This window comes from Oncorhynchus nerka, linkage group LG4 (genome assembly GCF_034236695.1).
Source record: "Oncorhynchus nerka isolate Pitt River linkage group LG4, Oner_Uvic_2.0, whole genome shotgun sequence".
NCBI classification, from domain to species: domain Eukaryota; kingdom Metazoa; phylum Chordata; class Actinopteri; order Salmoniformes; family Salmonidae; genus Oncorhynchus; species Oncorhynchus nerka.
Window position 1 is genome coordinate 83,730,924 of NC_088399.1, and position 26,848 is coordinate 83,757,771.

Sequence of the window (26,848 nt, forward strand, 5' to 3'; positions counted from 1 at the left end):
GTTATAGATAGGGCCTGGAGTACTACCAGAGTTATAGATAGGGCCTGGAGTACTGCTAGGGTTATAGATAGGGCCTGAGTACTACCAGAGTTATAGATAGGGCCTGGAGTACTACCAGAGTTATAGATAGGGCCTGGAGTACTGCTAGGGTTATAGATAGGGCCTGGAGTACTGCTAGGGTTATAGATAGGGCCTGGAGTACTACCAGAGTTATAGATATGGCCTGGAGTACTGCTAGGGTTATAGATAGGGCCTGGAGTACTGCTAGGGTTATAGATAGGGCCTGGAGTACTGCTAGGGTTATAGATAGGGCATGGAGTACTGCTAGAGTTATAGATAGGTCCTGGAGTACTGCTAGGGTTATAGATAGGGCCTGGAGTACTACCTGAGTTATAGATAGGGCCTGGAGTACTGCTAGGGTTATAGATAGGGCCTGGAGTACTACCAGTGTTATAGATAGGGCCTGGAGTACTGACAGAGTTATAGATAGGGCCTGGAGTACTGCCAGGGTTATAGATAGGGCCTGGAGTACTACCAGAGTTATAGATAGGGTCTGGAGTACTGCCAGGGTTATAGATAGGGCCTGGAGTACTGCTAGGGTTATAGATAGGGCCTGGAGTACTACCAGAGTTATAGATATGGCCTGGAGTACTGCTAGGGTTATAGATAGGGCCTGGAGTACTGCTAGGTTATAGATAGGGCCTGGAGTACTGCTAGGGTTATAGATAGGGCCTGGAGTACTGCTAGGGTTATAGATAGGGCATGGAGTACTGCTAGGGTTATAGATAGGGTCTGGAGTACTGACAGAGTTATAGATAGGGCCTGGAGTACTGCCAGGGTTATAGATAGGGCCTGGAGTACTACCAGAGTTATAGATAGGGTCTGGAGTACTGCCAGGGTTATAGATAGGGCCTGGAGTACTGCTAGGGTTATAGATAGGGCCTGGAGTACTACCAGAGTTATAGATATGGCCTGGAGTACTGCTAGGGTTATAGATAGGGCCTGGAGTACTGCTAGGGTTATAGATAGGGCCTGGAGTACTGCTAGGGTTATAGATAGGGCATGGAGTACTGCTAGAGTTATAGATAGGGCCTGGAGTACTGCTAGGGTTATAGATAGGGCCTGGAGTACTGCTAGGGTTATAGATAGGGCCTGGAGTACTACCAGAGTTATAGATAGGGCCTGGAGTACTACCAGAGTTATAGATAGGGCCTGGAGTACTACCAGAGTTATATATAGGGCCTGGAGTACTGCTAGGGTTATAGATAGGGCCTGGAGTACTGCTAGGGTTATAGATAGGGCCTGGAGTACTGCTAGAGTTATAGATATGGCCTGGAGTACTGCTAGGGTTATAGATAGGGCCTGAAGTACTACCAGAGTTATAGATAGGGCCTGGAGTACTGCTAGGGTTATAGATAGGGCCTGGAGTACTACCAGAGTTATAGATAGGGCCTGGAGTACTACCAGAGTTATAGATAGGGCCTGGAGTACTGCTAGGGTTATAGATAGGGCCTGGAGTACTGCTAGGGTTATAGATAGGGCCTGGAGTACTGCTATAGTTATAGATATGGCCTGGAGTACTGCTAGGGTTATAGATAGGGCCTGGAGTACTACCAGAGTTATAGATAGGGCCTGGAGTACTGCTAGGGTTATAGATAGGGCCTGGAGTACTGCTAGGGTTATAGATAGGGCCCGGGGTACTGCTAGGGTTATAGATAGGGCCTGGAGTACTACCAGAGTTATAGATAGGGCCTGGAATACTGCTAGGGTTATAGATAGGGCCTGGAGTACTGCTAGGTTTATAGATAGGGCCTGGAGTACTGCTAGGGTTATAGATAGGGCTCGGGGTACTGCTAGGGTTATAGATAGGGCCTGGAGTACTACCAGAGTTATAGATAGGGCCTGGAGTACTGCTAGGGTTATAGATAGGGCCTGGAGTACTGCTAGGGTTATAGATAGGGCTCGGGGTACTGCTAAGGTTATATATAGGGCCTGGAGTACTGCTAGGGTTATAGATAGGGCTCGGGGTACTGCTAGGGTTATAGATAGGGCCTGGAGTACTGCTAGAGTTATAGATATGGCCTGGAGTACTGCTAGGGTTATAGATAGGGCCTGGAGTACTACCAGAGTTATAGATAGGGCCTGGAGTACTGCTAGGGTTATAGATAGGGCCTGGAGTACTACCAGAGTTATAGATAGGGCCTGGAGTACTACCAGAGTTATAGATAGGGCCTGGAGTACTGCTAGGGTTATAGATAGGGCCTGGAGTACTGCTAGGGTTATAGATAGGGCCTGGAGTACTACCAGAGTTATAGATATGGCCTGGAGTACTGCTAGGGTTATAGATAGGGCCTGGAGTACTGCTAGGGTTATAGATAGGGCCTGGAGTACTGCTAGGGTTATAGATAGGGCATGGAGTACTGCTAGAGTTATAGATAGGTCCTGGAGTACTGCTAGGGTTATAGATAGGGCCTGGAGTACTACCTGAGTTATAGATAGGGCCTGGAGTACTGCTAGGGTTATAGATAGGGCCTGGAGTACTACCAGTGTTATAGATAGGGCCTGGAGTACTACCAGAGTTATAGATAGGGCCTGGAGTACTGCTAGGGTTATAGATAGGGCCTGGAGTACTGCTAGGGTTATAGATAGGGCCTGGAGTACTACCAGAGTTATAGATAGGGCCTGGAGTACTACCAGAGTTATAGATAGGGCCTGGAGTACTACCAGAGTTATATATAGGGCCTGGAGTACTGCTAGGGTTATAGATAGGGCCTGGAGTACTGCTAGGGTTATAGATAGGGCCTGGAGTACTGCTAGAGTTATAGATATGGCCTGGAGTACTGCTAGGGTTATAGATAGGGCCTGAAGTACTACCAGAGTTATAGATAGGGCCTGGAGTACTGCTAGGGTTATAGATAGGGCCTGGAGTACTACCAGAGTTATAGATAGGGCCTGGAGTACTACCAGAGTTATAGATAGGGCCTGGAGTACTGCTAGGGTTATAGATAGGGCCTGGAGTACTGCTAGGGTTATAGATAGGGCCTGGAGTACTGCTATAGTTATAGATATGGCCTGGAGTACTGCTAGGGTTATAGATAGGGCCTGGAGTACTACCAGAGTTATAGATAGGGCCTGGAGTACTGCTAGGGTTATAGATAGGGCCTGGAGTACTGCTAGGGTTATAGATAGGGCCCGGGGTACTGCTAGGGTTATAGATAGGGCCTGGAGTACTGCTAGGGTTATAGATAGGGTCTGGAGTACTGACAGAGTTATAGATAGGGCCTGGAGTACTGCCAGGGTTATAGATAGGGCCTGGAGTACTACCAGAGTTATAGATAGGGTCTGGAGTACTGCCAGGGTTATAGATAGGGCCTGGAGTACTGCTAGGGTTATAGATAGGGCCTGGAGTACTACCAGAGTTATAGATATGGCCTGGAGTACTGCTAGGGTTATAGATAGGGCCTGGAGTACTGCTAGGGTTATAGATAGGGCCTGGAGTACTGCTAGGGTTATAGATAGGGCATGGAGTACTGCTAGAGTTATAGATAGGGCCTGGAGTACTGCTAGGGTTATAGATAGGGCCTGGAGTACTGCTAGGGTTATAGATAGGGCCTGGAGTACTACCAGAGTTATAGATAGGGCCTGGAGTACTACCAGAGTTATAGATAGGGCCTGGAGTACTACCAGAGTTATATATAGGGCCTGGAGTACTGCTAGGGTTATAGATAGGGCCTGGAGTACTGCTAGGGTTATAGATAGGGCCTGGAGTACTGCTAGAGTTATAGATATGGCCTGGAGTACTGCTAGGGTTATAGATAGGGCCTGAAGTACTACCAGAGTTATAGATAGGGCCTGGAGTACTGCTAGGGTTATAGATAGGGCCTGGAGTACTACCAGAGTTATAGATAGGGCCTGGAGTACTACCAGAGTTATAGATAGGGCCTGGAGTACTGCTAGGGTTATAGATAGGGCCTGGAGTACTGCTAGGGTTATAGATAGGGCCTGGAGTACTGCTATAGTTATAGATATGGCCTGGAGTACTGCTAGGGTTATAGATAGGGCCTGGAGTACTACCAGAGTTATAGATAGGGCCTGGAGTACTGCTAGGGTTATAGATAGGGCCTGGAGTACTGCTAGGGTTATAGATAGGGCCCGGGGTACTGCTAGGGTTATAGATAGGGCCTGGAGTACTACCAGAGTTATAGATAGGGCCTGGAATACTGCTAGGGTTATAGATAGGGCCTGGAGTACTGCTAGGTTTATAGATAGGGCCTGGAGTACTGCTAGGGTTATAGATAGGGCTCGGGGTACTGCTAGGGTTATAGATAGGGCCTGGAGTACTACCAGAGTTATAGATAGGGCCTGGAGTACTGCTAGGGTTATAGATAGGGCCTGGAGTACTGCTAGGGTTATAGATAGGGCTCGGGGTACTGCTAAGGTTATAGATAGGGCCTGGAGTACTGCTAGGGTTATAGATAGGGCTCGGGGTACTGCTAGGGTTATAGATAGGGCCTGGAGTACTGCTAGAGTTATAGATATGGCCTGGAGTACTGCTAGGGTTATAGATAGGGCCTGGAGTACTACCAGAGTTATAGATAGGGCCTGGAGTACTGCTAGGGTTATAGATAGGGCCTGGAGTACTACCAGAGTTATAGATAGGGCCTGGAGTACTACCAGAGTTATAGATAGGGCCTGGAGTACTGCTAGGGTTATAGATAGGGCCTGGAGTACTGCTAGGGTTATAGATAGGGCCTGGAGTACTACCAGAGTTATAGATATGGCCTGGAGTACTGCTAGGGTTATAGATAGGGCCTGGAGTACTGCTAGGGTTATAGATAGGGCCTGGAGTACTGCTAGGGTTATAGATAGGGCATGGAGTACTGCTAGAGTTATAGATAGGTCCTGGAGTACTGCTAGGGTTATAGATAGGGCCTGGAGTACTACCTGAGTTATAGATAGGGCCTGGAGTACTGCTAGGGTTATAGATAGGGCCTGGAGTACTACCAGTGTTATAGATAGGGCCTGGAGTACTACCAGAGTTATAGATAGGGCCTGGAGTACTGCTAGGGTTATAGATAGGGCCTGGAGTACTGCTAGGGTTATAGATAGGGCCTGGAGTACTACCAGAGTTATAGATAGGGCCTGGAGTACTACCAGAGTTATAGATAGGGCCTGGAGTACTACCAGAGTTATATATAGGGCCTGGAGTACTGCTAGGGTTATAGATAGGGCCTGGAGTACTGCTAGGGTTATAGATAGGGCCTGGAGTACTGCTAGAGTTATAGATATGGCCTGGAGTACTGCTAGGGTTATAGATAGGGCCTGAAGTACTACCAGAGTTATAGATAGGGCCTGGAGTACTGCTAGGGTTATAGATAGGGCCTGGAGTACTACCAGAGTTATAGATAGGGCCTGGAGTACTACCAGAGTTATAGATAGGGCCTGGAGTACTGCTAGGGTTATAGATAGGGCCTGGAGTACTGCTAGGGTTATAGATAGGGCCTGGAGTACTGCTATAGTTATAGATATGGCCTGGAGTACTGCTAGGGTTATAGATAGGGCCTGGAGTACTACCAGAGTTATAGATAGGGCCTGGAGTACTGCTAGGGTTATAGATAGGGCCTGGAGTACTGCTAGGGTTATAGATAGGGCCCGGGTACTGCTAGGGTTATAGATAGGGCCTGGAGTACTACCAGAGTTATAGATAGGGCCTGGAATACTGCTAGGGTTATAGATAGGGCCTGGAGTACTGCTAGGTTTATAGATAGGGCCTGGAGTACTGCTAGGGTTATAGATAGGGCTCGGGGTACTGCTAGGGTTATAGATAGGGCCTGGAGTACTACCAGAGTTATAGATAGGGCCTGGAGTACTGCTAGGGTTATAGATAGGGCCTGGAGTACTGCTAGGGTTATAGATAGGGCTCGGGGTACTGCTAAGGTTATAGATAGGGCCTGGAGTACTGCTAGGGTTATAGATAGGGCTCGGGGTACTGCTAGGGTTATAGATAGGGCCTGGAGTACTGCTAGAGTTATAGATATGGCCTGGAGTACTGCTAGGGTTATAGATAGGGCCTGGAGTACTACCAGAGTTATAGATAGGGCCTGGAGTACTGCTAGGGTTATAGATAGGGCCTGGAGTACTACCAGAGTTATAGATAGGGCCTGGAGTACTACCAGAGTTATAGATAGGGCCTGGAGTACTGCTAGGGTTATAGATAGGGCCTGGAGTACTGCTAGGGTTATAGATAGGGCCTGGAGTACTACCAGAGTTATAGATATGGCCTGGAGTACTGCTAGGGTTATAGATAGGGCCTGGAGTACTGCTAGGGTTATAGATAGGGCCTGGAGTACTGCTAGGGTTATAGATAGGGCATGGAGTACTGCTAGAGTTATAGATAGGTCCTGGAGTACTGCTAGGGTTATAGATAGGGCCTGGAGTACTACCTGAGTTATAGATAGGGCCTGGAGTACTGCTAGGGTTATAGATAGGGCCTGGAGTACTACCAGTGTTATAGATAGGGCCTGGAGTACTACCAGAGGTATAGATAGGGCCTGGAGTACTACCAGAGTTATATATAGGGCCTGGAGTACTGCTAGGGTTATAGATAGGGCCTGGAGTACTGCTAGGGTTATAGATAGGGCCTGGAGTACTGCTAGAGTTATAGATATGGCCTGGAGTACTGCTAGGGTTATAGATAGGGCCTGAAGTACTACCAGAGTTATAGATAGGGCCTGGAGTACTGCTAGGGTTATAGATAGGGCCTGGAGTACTACCAGAGTTATAGATAGGGCCTGGAGTACTACCAGAGTTATAGATAGGGCCTGGAGTACTGCTAGGGTTATAGATAGGGCCTGGAGTACTGCTATAGTTATAGATATGGCCTGGAGTACTGCTAGGGTTATAGATAGGGCCTGGAGTACTACCAGAGTTATAGATAGGGCCTGGAGTACTGCTAGGGTTATAGATAGGGCCTGGAGTACTGCTAGGGTTATAGATAGGGCCCGGGGTACTGCTAGGGTTATAGATAGGGCCTGGAGTACTACCAGAGTTATAGATAGGGCCTGGAATACTGCTAGGGTTATAGATAGGGCCTGGAGTACTGCTAGGTTTATAGATAGGGCCTGGAGTACTGCTAGGGTTATAGATAGGGCTCGGGGTACTGCTAGGGTTATAGATAAGGCCTGGAGTACTACCACAGTTATAGATAGGGCCTGGAGTACTGCTAGGGTTATAGATAGGGCCTGGAGTACTGCTAGGGTTATAGATAGGGCTCGGGGTACTGCTAAGGTTATAGATAGGGCCTGGAGTACTGCTAGGGTTATAGATAGGGCTCGGGGTACTGCTAGGGTTATAGATAGGGCCTGGAGTACTGCTAGAGTTATAGATATGGCCTGGAGTACTGTTAGGGTTATAGATAGGGCCTGGAGTACTACCAGAGTTATAGATAGGGCCTGGAGTACTGCTAGGGTTATAGATAGGGCCTGGAGTACTACCAGAGTTATAGATAGGGCCTGGAGTACTACCAGAGTTATAGATAGGGCCTGGAGTACTGCTAGGGTTATAGATAGGGCCTGGAGTACTGCTAGGGTTATAGATAGGGCCTGGAATACTGCTAGAGTTATAGATATGGCCTGGAGTACTGCTAGGGTTATAGATAGGGCCTGGAGTACTACCAGAGTTATAGATAGGGCCTGGAGTACTGCCAGGGTTATAGATAGGGCCTGGAGTACTACCAGAGTTATAGATAGGGCCTGGAGTACTACCAGAGTTATAGATAGGGCCTGGAGTACTGCTAGGGTTATAGATAGGGCCTGGAGTACTGCTTGGGTTATAGATAGGGCTCGGGGTACTGCTAGAGTTATAGATAGGGCCTGGAGTACTGCTAGGGTTATAGATAGGGCTCGGGGTACTGCTAGAGTTATAGATAGGGCCTGGAGTACTGCTTGGGTTATAGATAGGGCTCGGGGTACTGCTAGAGTTATAGATAGGGCCTGGAGTACTGCTAGGGTTATAGATAGGGCTCGGGGTACTGCTAGAGTTATAGATAGGGCCTGGAGTACTACCAGAGTTATAGATAGGGCCTGGAGTACTGCTAGGGTTATAGATAGGGCCTGGAGTACTGCTTGGGTTATAGATAGGGCTCGGGGTACTGCTAGAGTTATAGATAGGGCCTGGAGTACTGCTAGGGTTATAGATAGGGCTCGGGGTACTGCTAGAGTTATAGATAGGGCTCGGGGTACTGCTAGAGTTATAGATAGGGCCTGGAGTACTGCTTGGGTTATAGATAGGGCTCGGGGTACTGCTAGAGTTATAGATAGGGCTCGGGGTACTGCTAGAGTTATAGATTGGGCCTGGAGTACTGCTAGGGTTATAGATAGGGCTCGGGGTACTGCTAGGGTTATAGATAGGGCTCGGGGTACTGCTAGAGTTATAGATAGGGCCTGGAGTACTACCAGAGTTATAGATAGGGCCTGGAGTACTGCTAGGGTTATAGATAGGGCCTGGAGTACTGCTAGGGTTATAGATAGGGCCTGGAATACTGCTAGAGTTATAGATATGGCCTGGAGTACTGCTAGGGTTATAGATAGGGCCTGGAGTACTACCAGAGTTATAGATAGGGCCTGGAGTACTGCTAGGGTTATAGATAGGGCTCGGGGTACTGCTAGAGTTATAGATAGGGCTCGGGGTACTGCTAGGGTTATAGATAGGGCTCGGGGTACTGCTAGAGTTATAGATAGGGCCTGGAGTACTGCTAGGGTTATAGATAGGGCCTGGAGTACTGCTAGGGTTATAGATAGGGCTCGGGGTACTGCTAGGGTTATAGATAGGGCTCGGGGTACTGCTAGAGTTATAGATAGGGCCTGGAGTACTGCTAGGGTTATAGATAGGGCCTGGAGTACTGCTAGGGTTATAGATAGGGCTCGGGGTACTGCTAGAGTTATAGATAGGGCCTGGAGTACTGCTAGGGTTATAGATAGGGCTCGGGGTACTGCTAGGGTTATAGATAGGGCTCGGGGTACTGCTAGGGTTATAGATAGGGCTCGGGGTACTGCTAGGGTTATAGATAGGGCTCGGGGTACTGCTAGGGTTATAGATAGGGCTCGGGGTACTGCTAGAGTTATAGATAGGGCCTGGAGTACTGCTAGAGTTATAGATAGGGCCTGGAGTACTGCCAGGGTTATAGATAGGGCTCGGGGTACTGCTAGAGTTATAGATAGGGCCTGGAGTACTGCTAGAGTTATAGATAGGGCCTGGAGTACTGCTAGGGTTATAGATAGGGCTCGGGGTACTGCTAGGGTTATAGATAGGGCTCGGGGTACTGCTAGAGTTATAGATAGGGCCTGGAGTACTGCTAGGGTTATAGATAGGGCCTGGAGTACTGCTAGGGTTATAGATAGGGCTCGGGGTACTGCTAGGGTTATAGATAGGGCTCGGGGTACTGCTAGAGTTATAGATAGGGCCTGGAGTACTGCTAGGGTTATAGATAGGGCTCGGGGTACTGCTAGGGTTATAGATAGGGCTCGGGGTACTGCTAGAGTTATAGATAGGGCCTGGAGTACTGCTAGAGTTATAGATAGGGCCTGGAGTACTGCTAGAGTTATAGATAGGGCCTGGAGTACTGCTAGAGTTATAGATAGGGCCTAGCCCTTATTTTCTAATGCACAGGATGCAACCCAAATATTATATATATTTTTTTGCTCATGATGAATTTATTTACCACTTATTTATTTGATTTATTATGTTTCAAAAATAAACTCTTAGAAATCCTCAAAGGCCCTTTGTCAGGTGTTGTTCTGTTCCTCCTGTTGGTTGTTGTACCCTAATTCATCTCATCTTTCCCCCTCTCCCCTTAACCCCCATCACCCCTGTGTTTTGCATTAATATGTATGTTTTTAATCATACATAATGACGGGCAATAAATTGTTAGAGTAAGTCAAAAAGAAAAAGTGTGTTGCCATGGCAACCACCTGGGCTCCGGCAAAGAGCAGAGTGCATGCGGTCATGTTGCTCACATTATGAAAGCCTGCTTTAAAATGGAGTGGAGGCTGGCTGCACACATGCACTGTAATTGCCCATGCCATTCAGCACTCCTGCATTGTGCGGCTTTGCGAGCTAGATAAATGGCGGCAGCAAAACTGCTATTAAGGGATAAATCTATTAGGAAACCATGGCTTGGTCTCTTGTATCTAAACTTAATTTGGTGTGGTCGGGTGGTGGGTAGGGGATACCAAATGATAAGGAAGCAGAAATGTCTGCATTGATGGTTTGATCAAAGCCACGAAATCAGAAACCTTTGTTTGAATGCGTCCATTTTGTTTACAGTTGGCATCGTAGGTTAGTCGTCATGTATTTTGTTTTAGCTCGTTTTTTTTTTTTTTAAGACATTCTGATTTCACTAGACAATGAGATGGATGATTATACCTAGTGCGGAAGAGAGAACAGACAATGGCTACGCGTGTCAACATCACCCCCTTTTATGTTCACGGAAAACAGAAACGCATTGTTTTTCAAGTATTGGCAAGAACCTGTTGAGTGACCTCCCTGACAAAAAAGAAAGTAAGGAAACAAGCCACTTACACAATCATATTATGATATACTCCCTCTAGTTAAAATTAGAGTCTTTTTCAGGATATGCATACTGCATACATTTTTTCTTGCCAATGCGTCTGCCTCTGTTTTTACCCCAGGTAGGATTCCATTTCACAGAGATGAGTCAGGGCGGGGTAATCGTTTTTGTGAGTAGAGGGGGTTTGGATGTACGTAAACAGTGTAATGCATTTCTTTGCCTCCCTCTGTGACTGTGTAAATCAGGTGATACACTCACTGACAGCCATCACAGTCTCTCTGCCTGGAAATCACTTTTCTCTCTTGTTATTCACCCTCCCCAGACTTGGCTGGCTGAGATAGATACACTCCCTCTCTATGTCTGCAAATTACTCATTCAGCACATGTAGACATCCCTACTTCTGTCTCAAAGATGTGTCAGAGATGTTTCCTCCCTCCTCTCTCTCTCTCTCTCTCTCTCTCTCTCTCTCTCTCTCTCCCTCTCTCTCTCTCTTTCTCTTTCTCTTTCTCCCTCCCTCCCTCCCCCTCTCTCTCTCTCTCTCTCTCTCTCTCTCTCTCTCTCTCTCTCTCTTTCTCCCTCCCTCTCTTTCTCTCTCTCTCTCTCTCTCTTTCTCCCTCCCTCCCCTCTCTCTCTCTCTCTCTCTCTTTCTCCCTCCCTCTCTCTCTCTCTCTCTCTCTCTCTCTCTCTCTCTCTTTCTCCCTCCCTCTCTCTCTCTCTCTCTCTCTCTCTCTCTCTCTCTTTCTCCCTCCCTCTCTCTCTCTCTCTCTCTCTCTCTTTCTCCCTCCCTCTCTCTCTCTCTCTCTCTCTCTCTCCCTCTCTCTCTCCCTCTTCCCCCCCCCTCTCTCTCTCTCACATACACACTTATTTTTCTCTTTCTCTCTTTTTTTCCAATGGAAACCTCTTCAAACCCTCTGAGGTTAGTCTCTGGGGTTAAAACTTTGTAAAGAGAGCATGCTGGGAAAATAGCAGTCTTCCCAGCCAACCATGTGCATTTTGGTGTGGTCTGCTTGGAAGAACCCAAAGCATCCAGCCCACCAGCCGGACAGCTAGCCAGCCAGTCAGTCAGCTAGCCAGCAGTCACCTCTGGGTGGAAGGCTGTCAGTGACAATAGCAGGGACAGGGGGTTTATTGAAGGGATCGTCTTTCCTTTTACTAGCAGGGATAAAAGCTGTCGCTCCAACCTAATCCGCCCAAATGTTTATGCTGTAAACAGTGTTCTAGACCCTCGCTAGCTGCTGAAGATGACAGCAAAGTCTAGACTTTCATAGACACCCTCAAACAAAGACATCAAGGATGTCTACTTCCACATTGACTTCGTACAGAGGGACACTTTCAACCTTTGTTGACCTCTGACTCTCAGACTAAGATTTAAAGTGAATAACAATCCCGTACATGTGGTATAGCATTAACTGTGTACGTCTTACATTTCCCAGAAACATAGTCTCATGTTCGTAAATGCATATGTTTGTGCACTGTTTACCCAGACCATGGACATGCCTAGAAAAAACCTGGTCCCGTGCCATATAAGTTGATGGTTGGTAGATACTGTTGGTTGATTTGATTATTGGAGTCTCGGTTTGGTCTGCATTGCAAAGTGATGCCCTCTCTTTTTGGGGGGTAATTGTTTTGTAGTAGTCATAGCAATGCTAATCAACCATCATAAGCCTCATCCCTGGCACAATCACCACTGTGTGTGTGTGTGCGTGTGTGTGTGTGCGTGTGTGTGTGTGTGTGTGTGTGTGTGTGTGTGTGTGAGATATACCCCCTGAACACTCACATCTCCTTCTCCCAATGTCATCTGAATACCCCTGATAATCAACAGCAGTGTACGTTTCAGTAAAATGCTCATAATCCATGTCTAGAAAAATACTGAAATGCTAACAACATAAATGAATGTAAGCTGATATGCATACTGTACTTCCTCGTCTTATTTGAGGCATTTTAGACAGTATCTGTTTTCTCCCCTGCACTCGTCTGTATTATTGTCAAACAGTAACTCATGAAATTACCTTCCAAATTGGTAATTGTTATGTTTCAGAAAATGTTCCTTTTCAACGTTCAATATGCTTCCAGCCGCGAGAGCTGTAAATATGTTAGCTTTCCTCTAACAGCCGATGCATGGACTCAGCAGCACGCTTTTGTATCCCTCCACCCACTCCCTACCAACAGGCCCCTGTTCTAAAACTGTCAGCTCGCTTAGTTAATATAACAATTACTCTTGACTTTTCAACACGGCAGTTTTTTCTACACTGTAAGGCAGGCAGAGAATGCCTACAAGCCTACAAGCCTACACATTCCAAATGAATCCATCTTTGAATTTCATCAGTAACAAAATTAATTAGAGTTGCCAGAAAAATGTAATCATCGCTCCCCTGGAAATTGAAATAGATTGCAGATGCATGCTCAGGGGACTGCTCATTAGGACTGACCCTGCGTAATTATAGTATCCATTTGTGAAATTCATAATGGACTTGAGGCAACTTTGAACCGAGCATGAATTAAGACTAGATTGCGCCGGGGTCCCCAGGGCTCCCATGGATCAGTTGGTGTATTCTTCCTTTGTTATAGATGATGTGGGCATATTAGAGAGAAGTGTAGTACAATGGTATTAATGACACATACATTCTGTAGCCTACACATCAAGAGAGATAGAGAGAGAGAAAGAGAGAAAGAGAGAGTGAGAGAGAGAGAGAGAGAGAAAGAGAGTGATAGAAAGAGCGAGAGAGATTGAGAGAGTGAAAAGATTGAGAAGAGAAAGGGAGAGAGAAAAAGAAAGAAAAATATAGAAAGATAGAGAGAGAGAGCAAGAGAGAATTCACCCTTCCTAATACATTGTTGGGCTTGTGCACAAATTTATATTTTTGTGCTGAAATATAGTGAAAGGATATCCGTTCAAAACTCCCTTTGTGCTTGTACACCTGTTTATAATGGCAGAGGGGGAAATGTAAAACATCATATTTAATCCTTTTTACATGTGTAAAGTTGCCCGTCAACGTTATAGCAGCCAACTCAGACTGGCACACTATACTGAAGAACAGAGTTCTTTCAAAACCTTGTTTAATGTTTTCATTTTCCTACAGTCATACTCATTGTATTTAGGACATTTCACTCAGCTGAGAAGTGGCCTACTTGAATTAAGATGGACATATATTGATAGGATGTTCTGTTGTTTGGTTTTGTCACCCAGTAAAGCCCAGTGTTATACATTGGAACTTGTATAGTTCTCTTCTTAATGATTACACTACACGTGCTGTAAAATGTGTCAAGTATGAACAAGTACAAACTACTACGTTTGTATCCATTTTTTGCTTGTTTTACTGATAGTCCTCTGCTTTTTCATTGTGGAACAGGACATTATCTGTAGACCTTTAGGATATCCTAACATTCACCTGTCTGTCTGTCTGTCTGTCTGTCTGTCTGTCTGTCTGTCTGTCTGTCTGTCTGTCTGTCTGTCTGTCTGTCTGTCTGTCTGTCTGTCTGTCTGTCTGTCTGTCTGTCTGTCTGTCTGTCTGTCTGTCTGTCTTGTCTGTCTGTCTGTCTGTCTGTCTGTCTTGTCTGTCTTTCTCTCTCTTTTTCTCTCTTTTTCCATCAGGTTGATCTCCTTCCAGGAGTTTGTGGCCTTTGAGTCGGTCCTCTGTGCCCCAGATGCTCTCTACGTGGTCGCCTTCCTGCTGTTCGACAAGACGGGCAAAGGAGCAGCCACCTACGGTACGTAACGTTCCCTCTGATTTGATTGACAGCTCTCTTTCCAACCCCCAGGTTTGATTTGTGACCGCTGAAGTACAAAACAATGTGGACACTTATAGCTAGGATATTATATTGAAGTGAAGGAGGAATTCTTAAAGCTGTTCTCAAGTACACTAGAAGTTATTTTATTTACTGAAAGTAAATAAATGTCATTGGACATTTTTTTACTTTGTTTTTTTGGAAGAGGTAAAAAGACATCACTTTTACTAAAAAACAAAATGACCTAAAAAATAATATTGTCTCATATAACCATCAGAATCAATGACAGTAACCTTAGCCCCTATGAAGGTGACAGTGTAAGCACCCCTATGGAGATGACAGATATTGGTTTTGGAGGGGTGGAGGGGGAGAAGACATGTCTGTCTGTCGGAGAGGAGGGGAGTGTGTTTGTGATTGGGACCATTACCTAGAAAGCTCCAAGCCCAGAGGTGAGAAGAGGAGACATTTGTACGTGATTCACATTTCCCTAATTGATTTAAACAACCTTAATTTTGCCTTCTGTAGGTATGCCAAATTAGCACATTAGGACTGATTTGAAATGCGGTGCACATATCTTGGGCACAAACAGAGAGAAAGTAAATTCCGTTCTAATTGTTGGTAGTCGGCAGGGAGTAAGATCATTGTGGTTCATTATGTATGCACATATGTAAATGTTCATATTTAAAAGGAGCAATTACACTATTTATCAGTGACGTGGTGTAACTGGTTTGGTAATTAAAAGCTCTGTTGTTTTTCTGCCTTCTGAAAGGTTAATGAATATAGCCTACCCCGACGCTACCGTGGCTACGCTAGGAGATGCAACGAGAAGTGGAAAATTGCATGAAAAACATTACACATGCCCATACACTGCTGTTTATCGCTCACGTTCAGCTGCCATTTCACCGAAAGCAAATAACTTGTGATTGAGATTATGGTCTTGTCAAAGTCGCTTTATTGTGATCCATTACATGATTTTATCTCTTTCTTCAATTTTTCATTAGATGAAGTGGCCTTCTCCATCTCGACCAAAATAACAAGTCACTCCTTCATAACGTATTGAAAGCAGGAATTGCTGTGGCTTAGCTGCATTAAAGACCGTTTGTTTTTCCACATCATAAATGGGTTTTTGGTATACATTTTTATTACATTTTTCTACGTTGTTTTCTTGTTTGTTAATAACCTGTGTAATTCCTATTAAGTGATCGCGGAAAAACAGATATTTTTATATGAAGGGATGTTAATTTTAAGTGTTTTATAAAAAGTAAATCCATCATTTCGTGGAATAGAGTTAATTAAACTGTGACATGCAACACACATTAAAACGGGATTGTAGTTCAGCCAAAGAGACCAAAAAAGAGAAGAATAAAAGGTTGCCTGAATGTTGACAGGTCCATAAAGGCTGATAATATAAACGGCAGGTCTGGAATAGGAAATGGCACTGCAGTGTTACACTGCCCAGTAAATGCAGCATTTTTCTTGCCTCATTAAAGTGTAAAACCTGCTGGAGCTGTCTTGTTCCGAAAGGTATGGCCTGATCTGGCTGGGGAAAGAAATCTCACTACCATTTCTCTGGGCTGTGTCCCAAACGACATAACTATTCCCTAAATAGTGCACTACTATCGATCAAAGGTATTTATGGAATAGGGTGCAATTTGGTACGGATCCCCTCTCTCATTTCTCTTTAAGTTATTCATTCACTGATACATGCTAGGGGATGAAACACGTTTTTTGTTTAGTGGTGTAATAAAAAATAGGTTTCTTTCTGACTATCTGTTGTTTTGGTTTCTCTGATGAGGCTGTAATCATTTGGGCTGGTGTTCAATGTCTCCCACCTACATTACCTCTACTGAATGAGACTCCTACAGAATTAGAAAAGTGTATAATCACATAGCTTTGCATATTTTATAGCTACGGTAGGCCTTCAGTACTGTCTAATGCTTCCATCAGATATCTATCCATCATCGTTGTTTAGACCTATGGTTTCAGGGACCTGTAACCTTCGTAATTATTAACACATACTTTTCTAATATGAAATCTATAAAAAAGAAACTAGTCAATGATGATAATTTCTACGATTTCATAGAAAATAATAGCACATTTCTTCCTGACATAATACACAACATTGTCTCCCATGTCTGCAAGTAACTGAGTCTTGTGAAGCAATGCTACTGCTAACCAGCCATCTACAATAGTCTGTTTGTCAACAGGGTCAGAATAAAAAGGGGACTGATTTCATTAAAGGTGCCTGTCTTGTCTGGTCTCTTCTCAGAGGATGTGAAGCAGGTCTTCAGCCAGACCACCAACCATCAGCACATCCCCTTTAACTGGGATTCTGAGTTCATGCGGCTGCACTTCGGCACGGAGAGGACCAAGCACCTCAGCTACGGAGAGTTCACCCAGTTCCTCCTGGTGGGTTGATATTCTCTATATCACCTTGCACTCACATAGAGTGACTGTCTCTCTCTCTCTCTCTCTCTCTCTCTCTCTCTCTCTCTCTCTCTCTCTCTCTCTCCTGTCTGAGTAAATGTCTTGCTCTTTTTTGTCCATGTCAATGTGTCTTTCTGTCAGTTAGTTAGTCCTTTACCTCCTCTCTCCCTTTGTGTCTGACTCTGTCTATTTGTCGAGTTATTTTCATTTTGCCTTCAGACCCTGCATACCCATTATTGTACAAAGTCAATGAAACCCCATCAGTCTGTGTTAGATATTTACTCTAACCTGCTTGTCTGTATTCACACTGTGTGATGACCATGGTGTGTATGTGTCTGTATTCACACTGTGTGATGACCATGGTGTGTGTGTGTCTGTATTCACACTGTGTGATGACCATGGTGTGTGTGTGTGTGTGTCTGTATTCACACTGTGTGTGATGCCCATGGTGTGTGTGTATCTGTATTCAGACTGTGTGTTAAAAGCTATGGTGTGTGTCTGTATTCAGTGTACTATTTGATGCCCATCCAGCCCCTGGCCTGACACACACAGACTTGGGTTCCTCTACTTGGTCCTGTTTCCTCAACACAGCTCATCATATTGTCCTGAATCTACTTGGGCCTGTTTCCCCAACACAGCTCATCATATTGTCCTGATTCTACTTGGGCCTGTTTCCCCAACACAGCTCATCATATTGTCCTGAATCTACTTGGTCCTGTTTCCCCAACACAGCTCATCATATTGTCCTGATTCTACTTGGTCCTGTTTCCCCACCACAGCTCATCATATCGTCCTGATTCTACTTGGTCCTGTTTCCCCAACACAGCTCATCATATTGTCCTGATTCTACTTGGTCCTGTTTCCCCAACACAGCTCATCATATTGTCCTGATTCTACTTGGTCCTGTTTCCCCAACACAGCTCATCATATTGTCCTGATTCTACTTGGTCCTGTTTCCTCAACACAGCTCATCATATCGTCCTGATTCTACTTGGTCCTGTTTCCCCAACACAGCTCATCATATTGTCCTGATTCTACTTGGCCCTGTTTCCCCAACACAGCTCATCATATTGTCCTGAATCTACTTGGTCCTGTTTCCCCAACACAGCTCATCATATTGTCTTGATTCTACTTGGTCCTGTTTCCCCAACACAACTCATCATATTGTCCTGATTCTACTTGGTCCTGTTTCCCCAACACAGCTCATCATATTGTCCTGGTTCTACTTGGTCCTGTTTCCCCAACACAGCTCATCATATTGTCCTGATTCTACTTGGTCCTGTTTCCCCAACACAGCTCATCATATTGTCCTGAATCTACTTGGTCCTGTTTCCCCAACACAGCTCATCATATTGTCTTTATTCTACTTGGTCCTGTTTCCCCAACACAACTCATCATATTGTCCTGATTCTACTTGGTCCTGTTTCCCCAACACAGCTCATCATATTGTCCTGGTTCTACTTGGTCCTGTTTCCCCAACACAGCTCATCATATCGTCCTGATTCTACTTGGGCTTGTTTCCCCAACACAGCTCATCATATTGTCCTGATTCTACTTGGTCCTGTTTCCCCAACACAGCTCATCATATTGTCCTGAATCTACTTGGTCCTGTTTCCCCAACACAGCTCATCATATTGTCCTGATTCTACTTGGTCCTGTTTCCCCAACACAGCTCATCATATCGTCCTGATTCTACTTGGTCCTGTTTCCCCAACACAGCTCATCATATCGTCCTGATTCTACTTGGGCCTGTTTCCCCAACACAGCTCATCATATTGTCCTGATTCTACTTGGTCCTGTTTCCCAACACAACTCATCATATTGTCCTGATTCTACTTGGTCCTGTTTCCTCAACACAGCTCATCATATTGTCCTGATTCTACTTGGACTTGTTTCCCCAACACAGCTCATCATATTGTCCTGATTCTACTTGGTCCTGTTTCCCAAACACAGCTCATCATATTGTCCTGATTCTACTTGGTCCTGTTTCCCCAACACAGCTCATCATATTGTCCTGATTCTACTTGGTCCTGTTTCCCCAACACAGCTCATCATATTGTCCTGATTCTACTTGGTCCTGTTTCCCAACACAGCTTGCCATATTGTCCTGATTAGGCATTAATGAAACACTGAGGTTATACTTTAGACCACGCTGGCATTTGTTTTCCATTACAGTTAAGTGACGTAACCACCAATATAAACCCACTCCACCTATACACCCTTCTATCGAAAACAGGTAGACGTGTTCTCTTCCATAAAGGATCGTATCAGCCGTGCTGCTGCTGCCGCATTCCTTTTGTATTTGTGGTGTGCTAGCCATTTTCCAATATGATGTCTAGACGTGAAATCAGGGGAGAGGGAGACTGGAGGAGAGGGAGAGTGGGGGAGAGGGAGAGTGGAGGAGAGGGCCTTGCCAAGTTTGCATCTACACTCACTATATCTGAATGAGCTTTCTATGTTACACTTAACTTGGACCAGATGGGTTGCACTGTGAAGAACACACTGATATTCTGTGTGTGTGTGTGTGTGTGTGTGTGTGTGTGTGTGTGTGTGTGTGTGTGTGTGTGTGTGTGTGTGTGTGTGTGTGTGTGTGTGTGTGTGTGTGTGTGTGTGTGGGGGTCTGTGTGTGTGTGTGTGTGTGTGGGTCTGTGTGTGTGTGTGTGTGTGTGTGTGTGTGTGTGTGTGTGTGTGTGTCTGTGTGTGTGTGGGTCTGTGTGTGGGTCTGTGTGTGTGTGTGGGTCTGTGTGTGTGTGTGTGTGTGTGTGTGTGTGTGTGTGTGTGTGTGTGTGTGTGTGTGTGTGTGTGTGTGTGTGTGTGTGTGTGTGTGTGTGTGTGTGTGTGTGTGTGTGTGTCTCTGTGTGTCTCTGTGTGTCTCTGTGTGTCTCTGTGTGTCTCTGTGTGTCTCTGTGTGCGCGCGTGCATGCATGTGTTGCAGCCAGTTACATTAGGGAAATATTTTGCATTCAGGGCTTGCACAGTTCGACTCCAGTGGTTTCCAATACTTCATACCAGAAGTGCAGCAGTAATGCTCATAGCTCAACTATGAAATACACATTTCCTATTTCACTCACTTCATTTAGTGAGTTTGCCCCAATTTCATAGCTATTGATTCATGTCATAATAACTGAGTCAGAAAAGTCATTTTTTCTGTGGTTCTTATTTAATTCAGGGGCTGTGATTTAAGTGTTTTCCCAGTAGTAGAGGAGAAAATGGTTGTTATAAATCCACTTAGACCTGAGTGAAGACCTTTACTGTTATTTTAAGTTATTCAGTTATTTTAATTAACTACTACTATTCCCCCTTGTAATATGAATGATAATACAGATTTAAGCTGTGTATCTCACAGTTAAGCGCAGTATAATTGCAATAATACATACTTTTATTATACAGCAAATATACTGTATGTACATTCAGGGGCCAGTTTATTAGGTACACCCATCTAGTACTGGTTCGGACCCCACTTTGCGTCCAGCACAGCTTGAATTCTTCGGGCATGGAAACATTGCTCAATTGGTATGAAAGGACCTAACCCGTGCCAGGAAAACATTCCCCACACTCAGTCAACGTACCTGGTTAAATAAGGGTTAAATAAATACAAATTTAAAATGACACCACCGCCACCAGTATGTACTGTTGACACCTGGCAGGATTACGCCAAATCCTGATTCAACAGGAACTGGGATGCATCGGGCCAGGCCATCACGTGCCCACTGGGGCCTCTTCTTCTTGTTTTTAGAGTGGTACCTGGTGTGGTCGTCTGCTGCAGTAGCCCATCCGTAACAAGGACTGACGAGTTGTGCATTGCGAGATGCCGTTCTGCACACAACTGTAGCTTGCACGATTTTTGACATTTTTTTTTGACCTCTCATCGACAAGCTGTTTTTGCCCACAGGACTGTGTTTTTTTGTTTGTCGCACCATTCTCTGTAATCCCTAGACACTGTTGTGTGTGAAAAGCCCAAAAGCCCAGAACGTTTCTGAGATACTGTAACCGGCGCGCCTGGCACCAGTGATCATACCACTGCACCACGCTCAAAGTTGCTTAGGTCACTCGTTTGACCCATTTTAACATTCAAGCGAACAGTAACTGAATGCCTCGATGCCTGTCTGCCTGCTTTATAGAGCAAGCCACGTCCATGTGACTCATTGTCTGTAGGAGCAAACCATTTTCGTGAATGGGGTGGTGTACCTAATAAACTGTGTACTGTATATACTATGGTTTATTTTCAGTGGTTTCCTCAAATGGGGTTAGTCATCCTTATACACTGTGTTTACTTGCATAATCATCCATAATGATGACGAGCCAGATGCACACAAGAACCGGAAAAACTTTTGCGCTGCAAATTTCTCGCCAATTACTGTCTCGGTGGATGCCAGAGATTCTCCAAAATGACATGATTTGCATTTCAAATGGCACCCTATTCCCTATATAGTGCAGTACTATTGTCCAGGGCAAGGAGGGTACTGGTCAAAAGTAGTGAACTATGTAGGGTATAGAGTGCGATTTAGGATGCAACCATTATTTTTTTCCCACATGCAGGGTTTTTTTCACGATCAGAAAGGAGCTTAGGTGGTGGACGTGGCAGAGGCAATGGGCACGGTCGGACAGTCAGCGCGGCTGAATTTTAGAGCCCCCCATCTTGGCTGTGTAGAGAAATTTGTACATTTTTAAGATTAGAGAAATTATTGCTGTTTTAAAGCTAATTTCCTGCAATTCTACACATTTTTCCATGGAGGTGAGAGAAAAATTGTATATTTTAAAGCTAATTTCATGCGATTCTACATGTTCTGCCATGGAGCTGAGAGAACATTTAACCGTTTTAAAGCTAATTTTCTGCAATTCTGCACATGTTGCCATGGCTAATACTATGTTCCTATGCTCAAACAATAATACAATCAACACTGCTAAATTCATTGTTTTGGGAATTTGGGCACCAATATACAGTATAGGTCTGTGGCTGGCACACCGAACATGGATGGAGGGCATTAAAGTGGCCTTGTTAAGTTATGTCTGGGCTTTGAAAGCTACAGTCTATAATCTGGGGTTGTGTTTTCAATGGTAATTTCAATGCTTGATATTCACCAATTTAGCTGGGGGAAAAACAGAATCCCAGACTGTAGCTTTAAGGGTCAGTAATGACTTTAATCTGGTGTGTGTTGATCGGAACCACTGGGAACAGTTAGAGGGAATCTGTACAGTATTTCTCCTGTAGGTATTCCATTGTTTAAAGACCTTAAACAGCAGGAAAGACGCCAACGCCTTTCGTATCGAAACCCAAAACAGAAGTGGCTCGTCAAATGTTTTTTATTCCGTCCAGTCCAGGAACAATTAAAGTGAGTGTAAATACTGTGGCGGTCTGTGATTTGGTCGTCAGAGGCTAAGCTCTCCTCCTGAAATGAAAACCATGTCTCTAAAACACTCAGTTACAATAAAACTGTAAACTGACTAGATTCTGGACCGCAATTGTTCTGTTGTTCCATGTGGTTGTGGCAGTCCAGGCAGCTCCTAACTCTGCTGTGTTGTCCAGGCAGCTCCTAACTCTGCTGTGTTGTCCAGGCAGCTCCTAACTCTGCTGTGTTGTCCAGGCAGCTCCTAACTCTGCTGTGTTGTCCAGCCTATATAGCTCAGGGATATTTTTTCCTTTACACACACAGGCTTTTATTTTCTCTTTTTCTCCTCCTTTCTCTCTTGTTTTGACTATACCGCTCCAGTTCTTTTTTCATTCGCTGTTTTATCTGTGGTAGTTTCTTTCCCCCCACACATGTTTATTGGTTTGGACCTATTCATCCCAAGGTTCAAAAACCAACTGAAAGGCGTCTTTGGGATTGTCCCATTCCCAAATGATTTGTTTATTTGCGATATGTTCCTTTGTATGGTTTCCCCCCCAGTACATTCACTATAACCTCCCCTAATGATGACTCTCCTAACTGATCGTTATATATGGCAGTAGGTAGCTGACGAGCTCCTAGGCAGAATCATAAGTGCTTGTTCCTGACACCCTGCTCTCACAGAAACCTGGTTTGCAGATCACACCTCTTTTGGGATAAATGTCTCTACTTATTCTCCCCTTTGTTTTCAGCTTTATGTAGGTGTCAATCTCCTGAAACTGTTTTCTGGGGTTATTGAGTGTAGCCTGGGGCCTGTTATGTTATCAAAAATGTTAGTCACTCAGACTTAGACACAGGAGTTCTTATGACAAAGGATGTACTGAGGAAGTAGAGTTTTTATAGTCAAAATCCATGTAAAAATAATATTCAATAACATCTCTAATTTACTGAAATAAAGTCAGTAACTACCCTATTGGTATTCCAAGTTTTACAGTTGTTTGAATTGTGGTATTTTCAGTATGAGCCCCAGAGGAAGCGGTATTGTTTACAGGGTATCTCACCAGACGTGTGGTCACAGGTACAGTAGTGATAATGGCTTTTCATTTCAAAGCCCCACTGGAGTCTTCCCATGAGCCTGTCTGTTGTCTCTACGATCCACAGAGGAGGAAGCTGCTGTGCCGTGTGTGTGTTGTGAAATAGTGAGCAGTTAGGTGATTAGCCAGTCTGCATGTGTATCCCCTGGAGTGCCTTAATGGGGGATTTGGACTGGTGAGAGAAACACCAGCAGCGTGAGGAGAAGGAGAGGACAGAGGAGAGGAGAGGACAGAGGAGAGGAGAGGAGAGGAGAGGAGAGGAGAGGAGAGGAGAGGAGAGGAGAGGAGAAGGAGAGGACAGAGAGGAGGAGAGGAGAGGAGAGGAGGGGAGGGGAGGGGAGGGGAGGGGAGGGGAGAGGGAGGAGAGGAGAGGAGAGGAGAGGAGAGGAGAGGAGAGGAGAGGAGAGGAGAGGGGAGGGGAGGGGGAGGGGAGGGAGGGGAGGAGAGGAGAGGAGAGGAGAGGAGAGGGGAGGGGAGGGGAGGGGAGGGGAGGGGAGGGGAGGGGAGGGGAGAGGAGAGGAGAGGAGAGGAGAGGAGAGGGGAGGGGAGGGGAGGGGAGGAGGAGAGAGCAAATTACGGCAGCTCCGCCAAATGCTGTTTCCCTGTAACTGAGAGGGAAAATGGCGTCAGGGGGGTCATCAACGGCCATCCTGCTTCTCCGAGAAGTGTATGTGTGTATTTGTAGGTACACCTGAAGTCATTAAAATGTTATAAGAGGACAACGTTTTGCACAACATGTCTAAATCATGTCACAGAAATATAATGTTACCGGGTTTAACCGAACAGGACGATGTCTCTGTTTGTGTCCGAGTGTTTGTTGCTCTATGTCTCTGAAGCTAGGAATGTCTGTATGATTTAAAGGGTATCTATGTGATTTAAAGGGTATCTTTGTGATTTAAAGGGTATCTATGTGATTTAAAGGCTGTGTATCTATGTGATTTAAAGGCTGTGTATCTTTGTGATTTAAAGGCTGTGTATCTATGTAATTTAAAGACTGTGTATCTATGTGATTTAAAGGCTGTATATCTATGTGATTTAAAGGGTATCTATGTGATTTAAAGGGTATCTATGTGATTTAAATGGTATATATGTGATTTAAAGGCTGTGTATCTATGTGATTTAAAGGCTGTGTATCTATGTGATTTAAAGGCTGTGTATCTTTGTGATTTAAAGGGTATCTATGTGATTTAAAGGGTATCTATGTGATTTAAAGGGTATATATGTGATTTAAAGGGTATATATGTGATTTAAAGGCTGTGTATCTTTGTGATTTAAAGGGTATCTATGTGATTTAAAGGCTGTGTGCGTGCGTGTGTATATGTCTATGTGTGTTGTTAATCTGTGTGTGTGTTCCTCTGTCTCCTCCCCAGGAGATGCAGCTGGAACATGCACGGCAGGCCTTTGTTCAGAGGGACAAGGCCCACAGCGGCTCCATCTCCGCCCTGGACTTCAGGGACATCATGGTCACCATCCGGCCCCACATGCTCACACCCTTTGTGGAGGAGAGCCTGGTGGCGGTGGGTCTGGCTCTCTGGTTCTCCTCCCTCTCTCCCTCTATCCCTCATCCTTCTCGCTCTCTTCCTCTATAATTCTCCCTTTCCTTCCCCTAACGTGTCATTAAAGCCTTTTACTGCAGTGGGCTAAATCAGGGTCACACAGTCTTTCTTGGTAGTCTTAAACAAATCTACTTGAAACAAAAGTATCCACCTCACACATGGGCTTAAAAAATAAGACACCTGTACCAAGTCAGATTTAGAGTTGAAATGTATTCCAGTCTGCATCCCAATATTACACTTTATATACATCAGAGAAGACAACATTTAAAAAAACAAGAAAAGTTGATTCATGATGAAATTATGAAAAATATTAATAACATTCCACCCATGAGGCCAATAGGTCATTTGACTGCAGGAAAGGGCTACCTCAAACCTCTCTGGCATCAAACCATGCAGCTAAATGTCTCTCCCTTCACATGCACACACACACACACACACACACAACCACACACGGCTGTTTTCGTGTCCTCTCTTTTTCTCTCTCTGTGTGTGATAGAAAAAATGAACACAAGTATGGTATGTTTGTGTGAGTGAGTATGTACAGTATGTCTCATGTCACATGTTTGTTTGTGTCTCTGTCTGTTTTCCTTGTGTGTGTGTGTGTCTCCTTCCACGTCTAGCCCCTTTTATAAACACCTAGTGAACTCTGTCATTTCTCCCACATTGTTTACCTCATAAACATTTTAGTAAACACACACTCACTGTGTTTACCTCATAAACCAGCCATCTCAGGGTCCATGTTAGTAAACACACACTCACTGTGTTTACCTCATAAACCAGCCATCTCAGGGTCCATGTTAGTAAACACACACTCACTGTGTTTACCTCATAAACCAGCCATCTCAGGGTCCATGTTAGTAAACACACACTCACTGCCATTACAGCAGACACATTTAAGACAAGGCCTACACACTATACAAACATTTACACACACTCTCCCTCTAATCTCTCTCACACACACTGATACATGATAAATAGAATGCTCAGTTTTCCCAACTATTTTATTTTCTCTCCCTTTGTGTCCCTGTACATGGCTCGGGTGTAGATGTCGTGGCCAGGGCACAGTAATATGATGTTTCAGTGAACAGCAGAGGTTGCTTGGTTTTTGGATTTGAGATAAATGGATCTTTTTGTAAGGAAAGGAGAAGCTTCAACCCAAGTAGCCTCTTCCTCCTGCAGATGGCTTCTCTCCCTCACTGCAAGCTGCGTTGGGCACACTGCTGTGTCTGTAAAGCAAACAGCGCCATCTAGTGAAACGGATGGTTTCCAGTCTTTTCTCCCCACCCCCACAATCTAGAACAGTACAAGATGAATATCCGGAATATTTTACCCATGCTACTTTATGTCCTTTTAAACAGACTTAAATGGAGAGACATAATTCCTGTGACAGGAAAGAGTTGTGTTGGGAGAACAGTGTCCAGTGAAAGAGTTGTGTTGGGAGAACATTGTCCAGTGAAAGAGTTGTGTTGGGAGAACAGTGTCCAGTGAAAGAGTTGTGTTGGGAGAACAGTGTGCAGTGAAAGAGTTGTGTTGGGAGAACAGTGTCCAGTGAAATAGTTGTGTTGGGAGAACAGTGTCCAGTGAAAGAGTTGTGTTGGGAGAACAGTGTGGGGAGAACAGTGTGCAGTGAAGGAGTTGTGTTGGGAGAACAGTGTCCAGTGAAAGAGTTGTGTTGGGAGAACAGTGTGCAGTGAAAGAGTTGTGTTGGGAGAACAGTGTCCAGTGAAAGAGTTGTGTTGGGAGAACAGTGTGCAGTGAAGGAATTGTGTTGGGAGAACAGTGTGCAGTGAAGGAGTTGTGTTGGGAGGACAGTGTGCAGTGAAAGAGTTGTGTTGGGAGGACAGTGTGCAGTGAAATAGTTGTGTTGGAAGGACAGTGTGGGGAGGACAGTGTGCAGTGAAAGAGTTGTGTTAGGAGGACAGTGTGGGGAGGACAGTGTGCAGTGAAAGAGTTGTGTTGGGAGGACAGTGTGGGGAGGACAGTGTGCAGTGAAAGAGTTATGTTGGGAGGACAGCGTGCAGTGAAAGAGTTGTGTTGGGAGAACAGTGTGCAGTGAAGGAATTGTGTTGGGAGAACAGTGTGCAGTGAAGGAGTTGTGTTGGGAGGACAGTGTGCAGTGAAAGAGTTGTGTTGGGAGGACAGTGTGGGGAG

General features: G+C 45.1%; 1 protein-coding gene across 1 annotated transcript in view; it reads left to right on the forward strand.

Moving 5' to 3' along the window:
* The window catches only part of LOC115128819 (electrogenic aspartate/glutamate antiporter SLC25A13, mitochondrial), a 106,971-nt gene that overhangs the window by 22,177 nt on the left and 57,946 nt on the right, over window positions 1-26,848 (forward strand). The window contains 3 exon segments of the mRNA XM_065017970.1: window positions 14,160-14,275; window positions 16,563-16,702; window positions 24,512-24,658. Of these exon segments, the coding sequence (XP_064874042.1) occupies window positions 14,160-14,275; window positions 16,563-16,702; window positions 24,512-24,658 (403 nt within the window).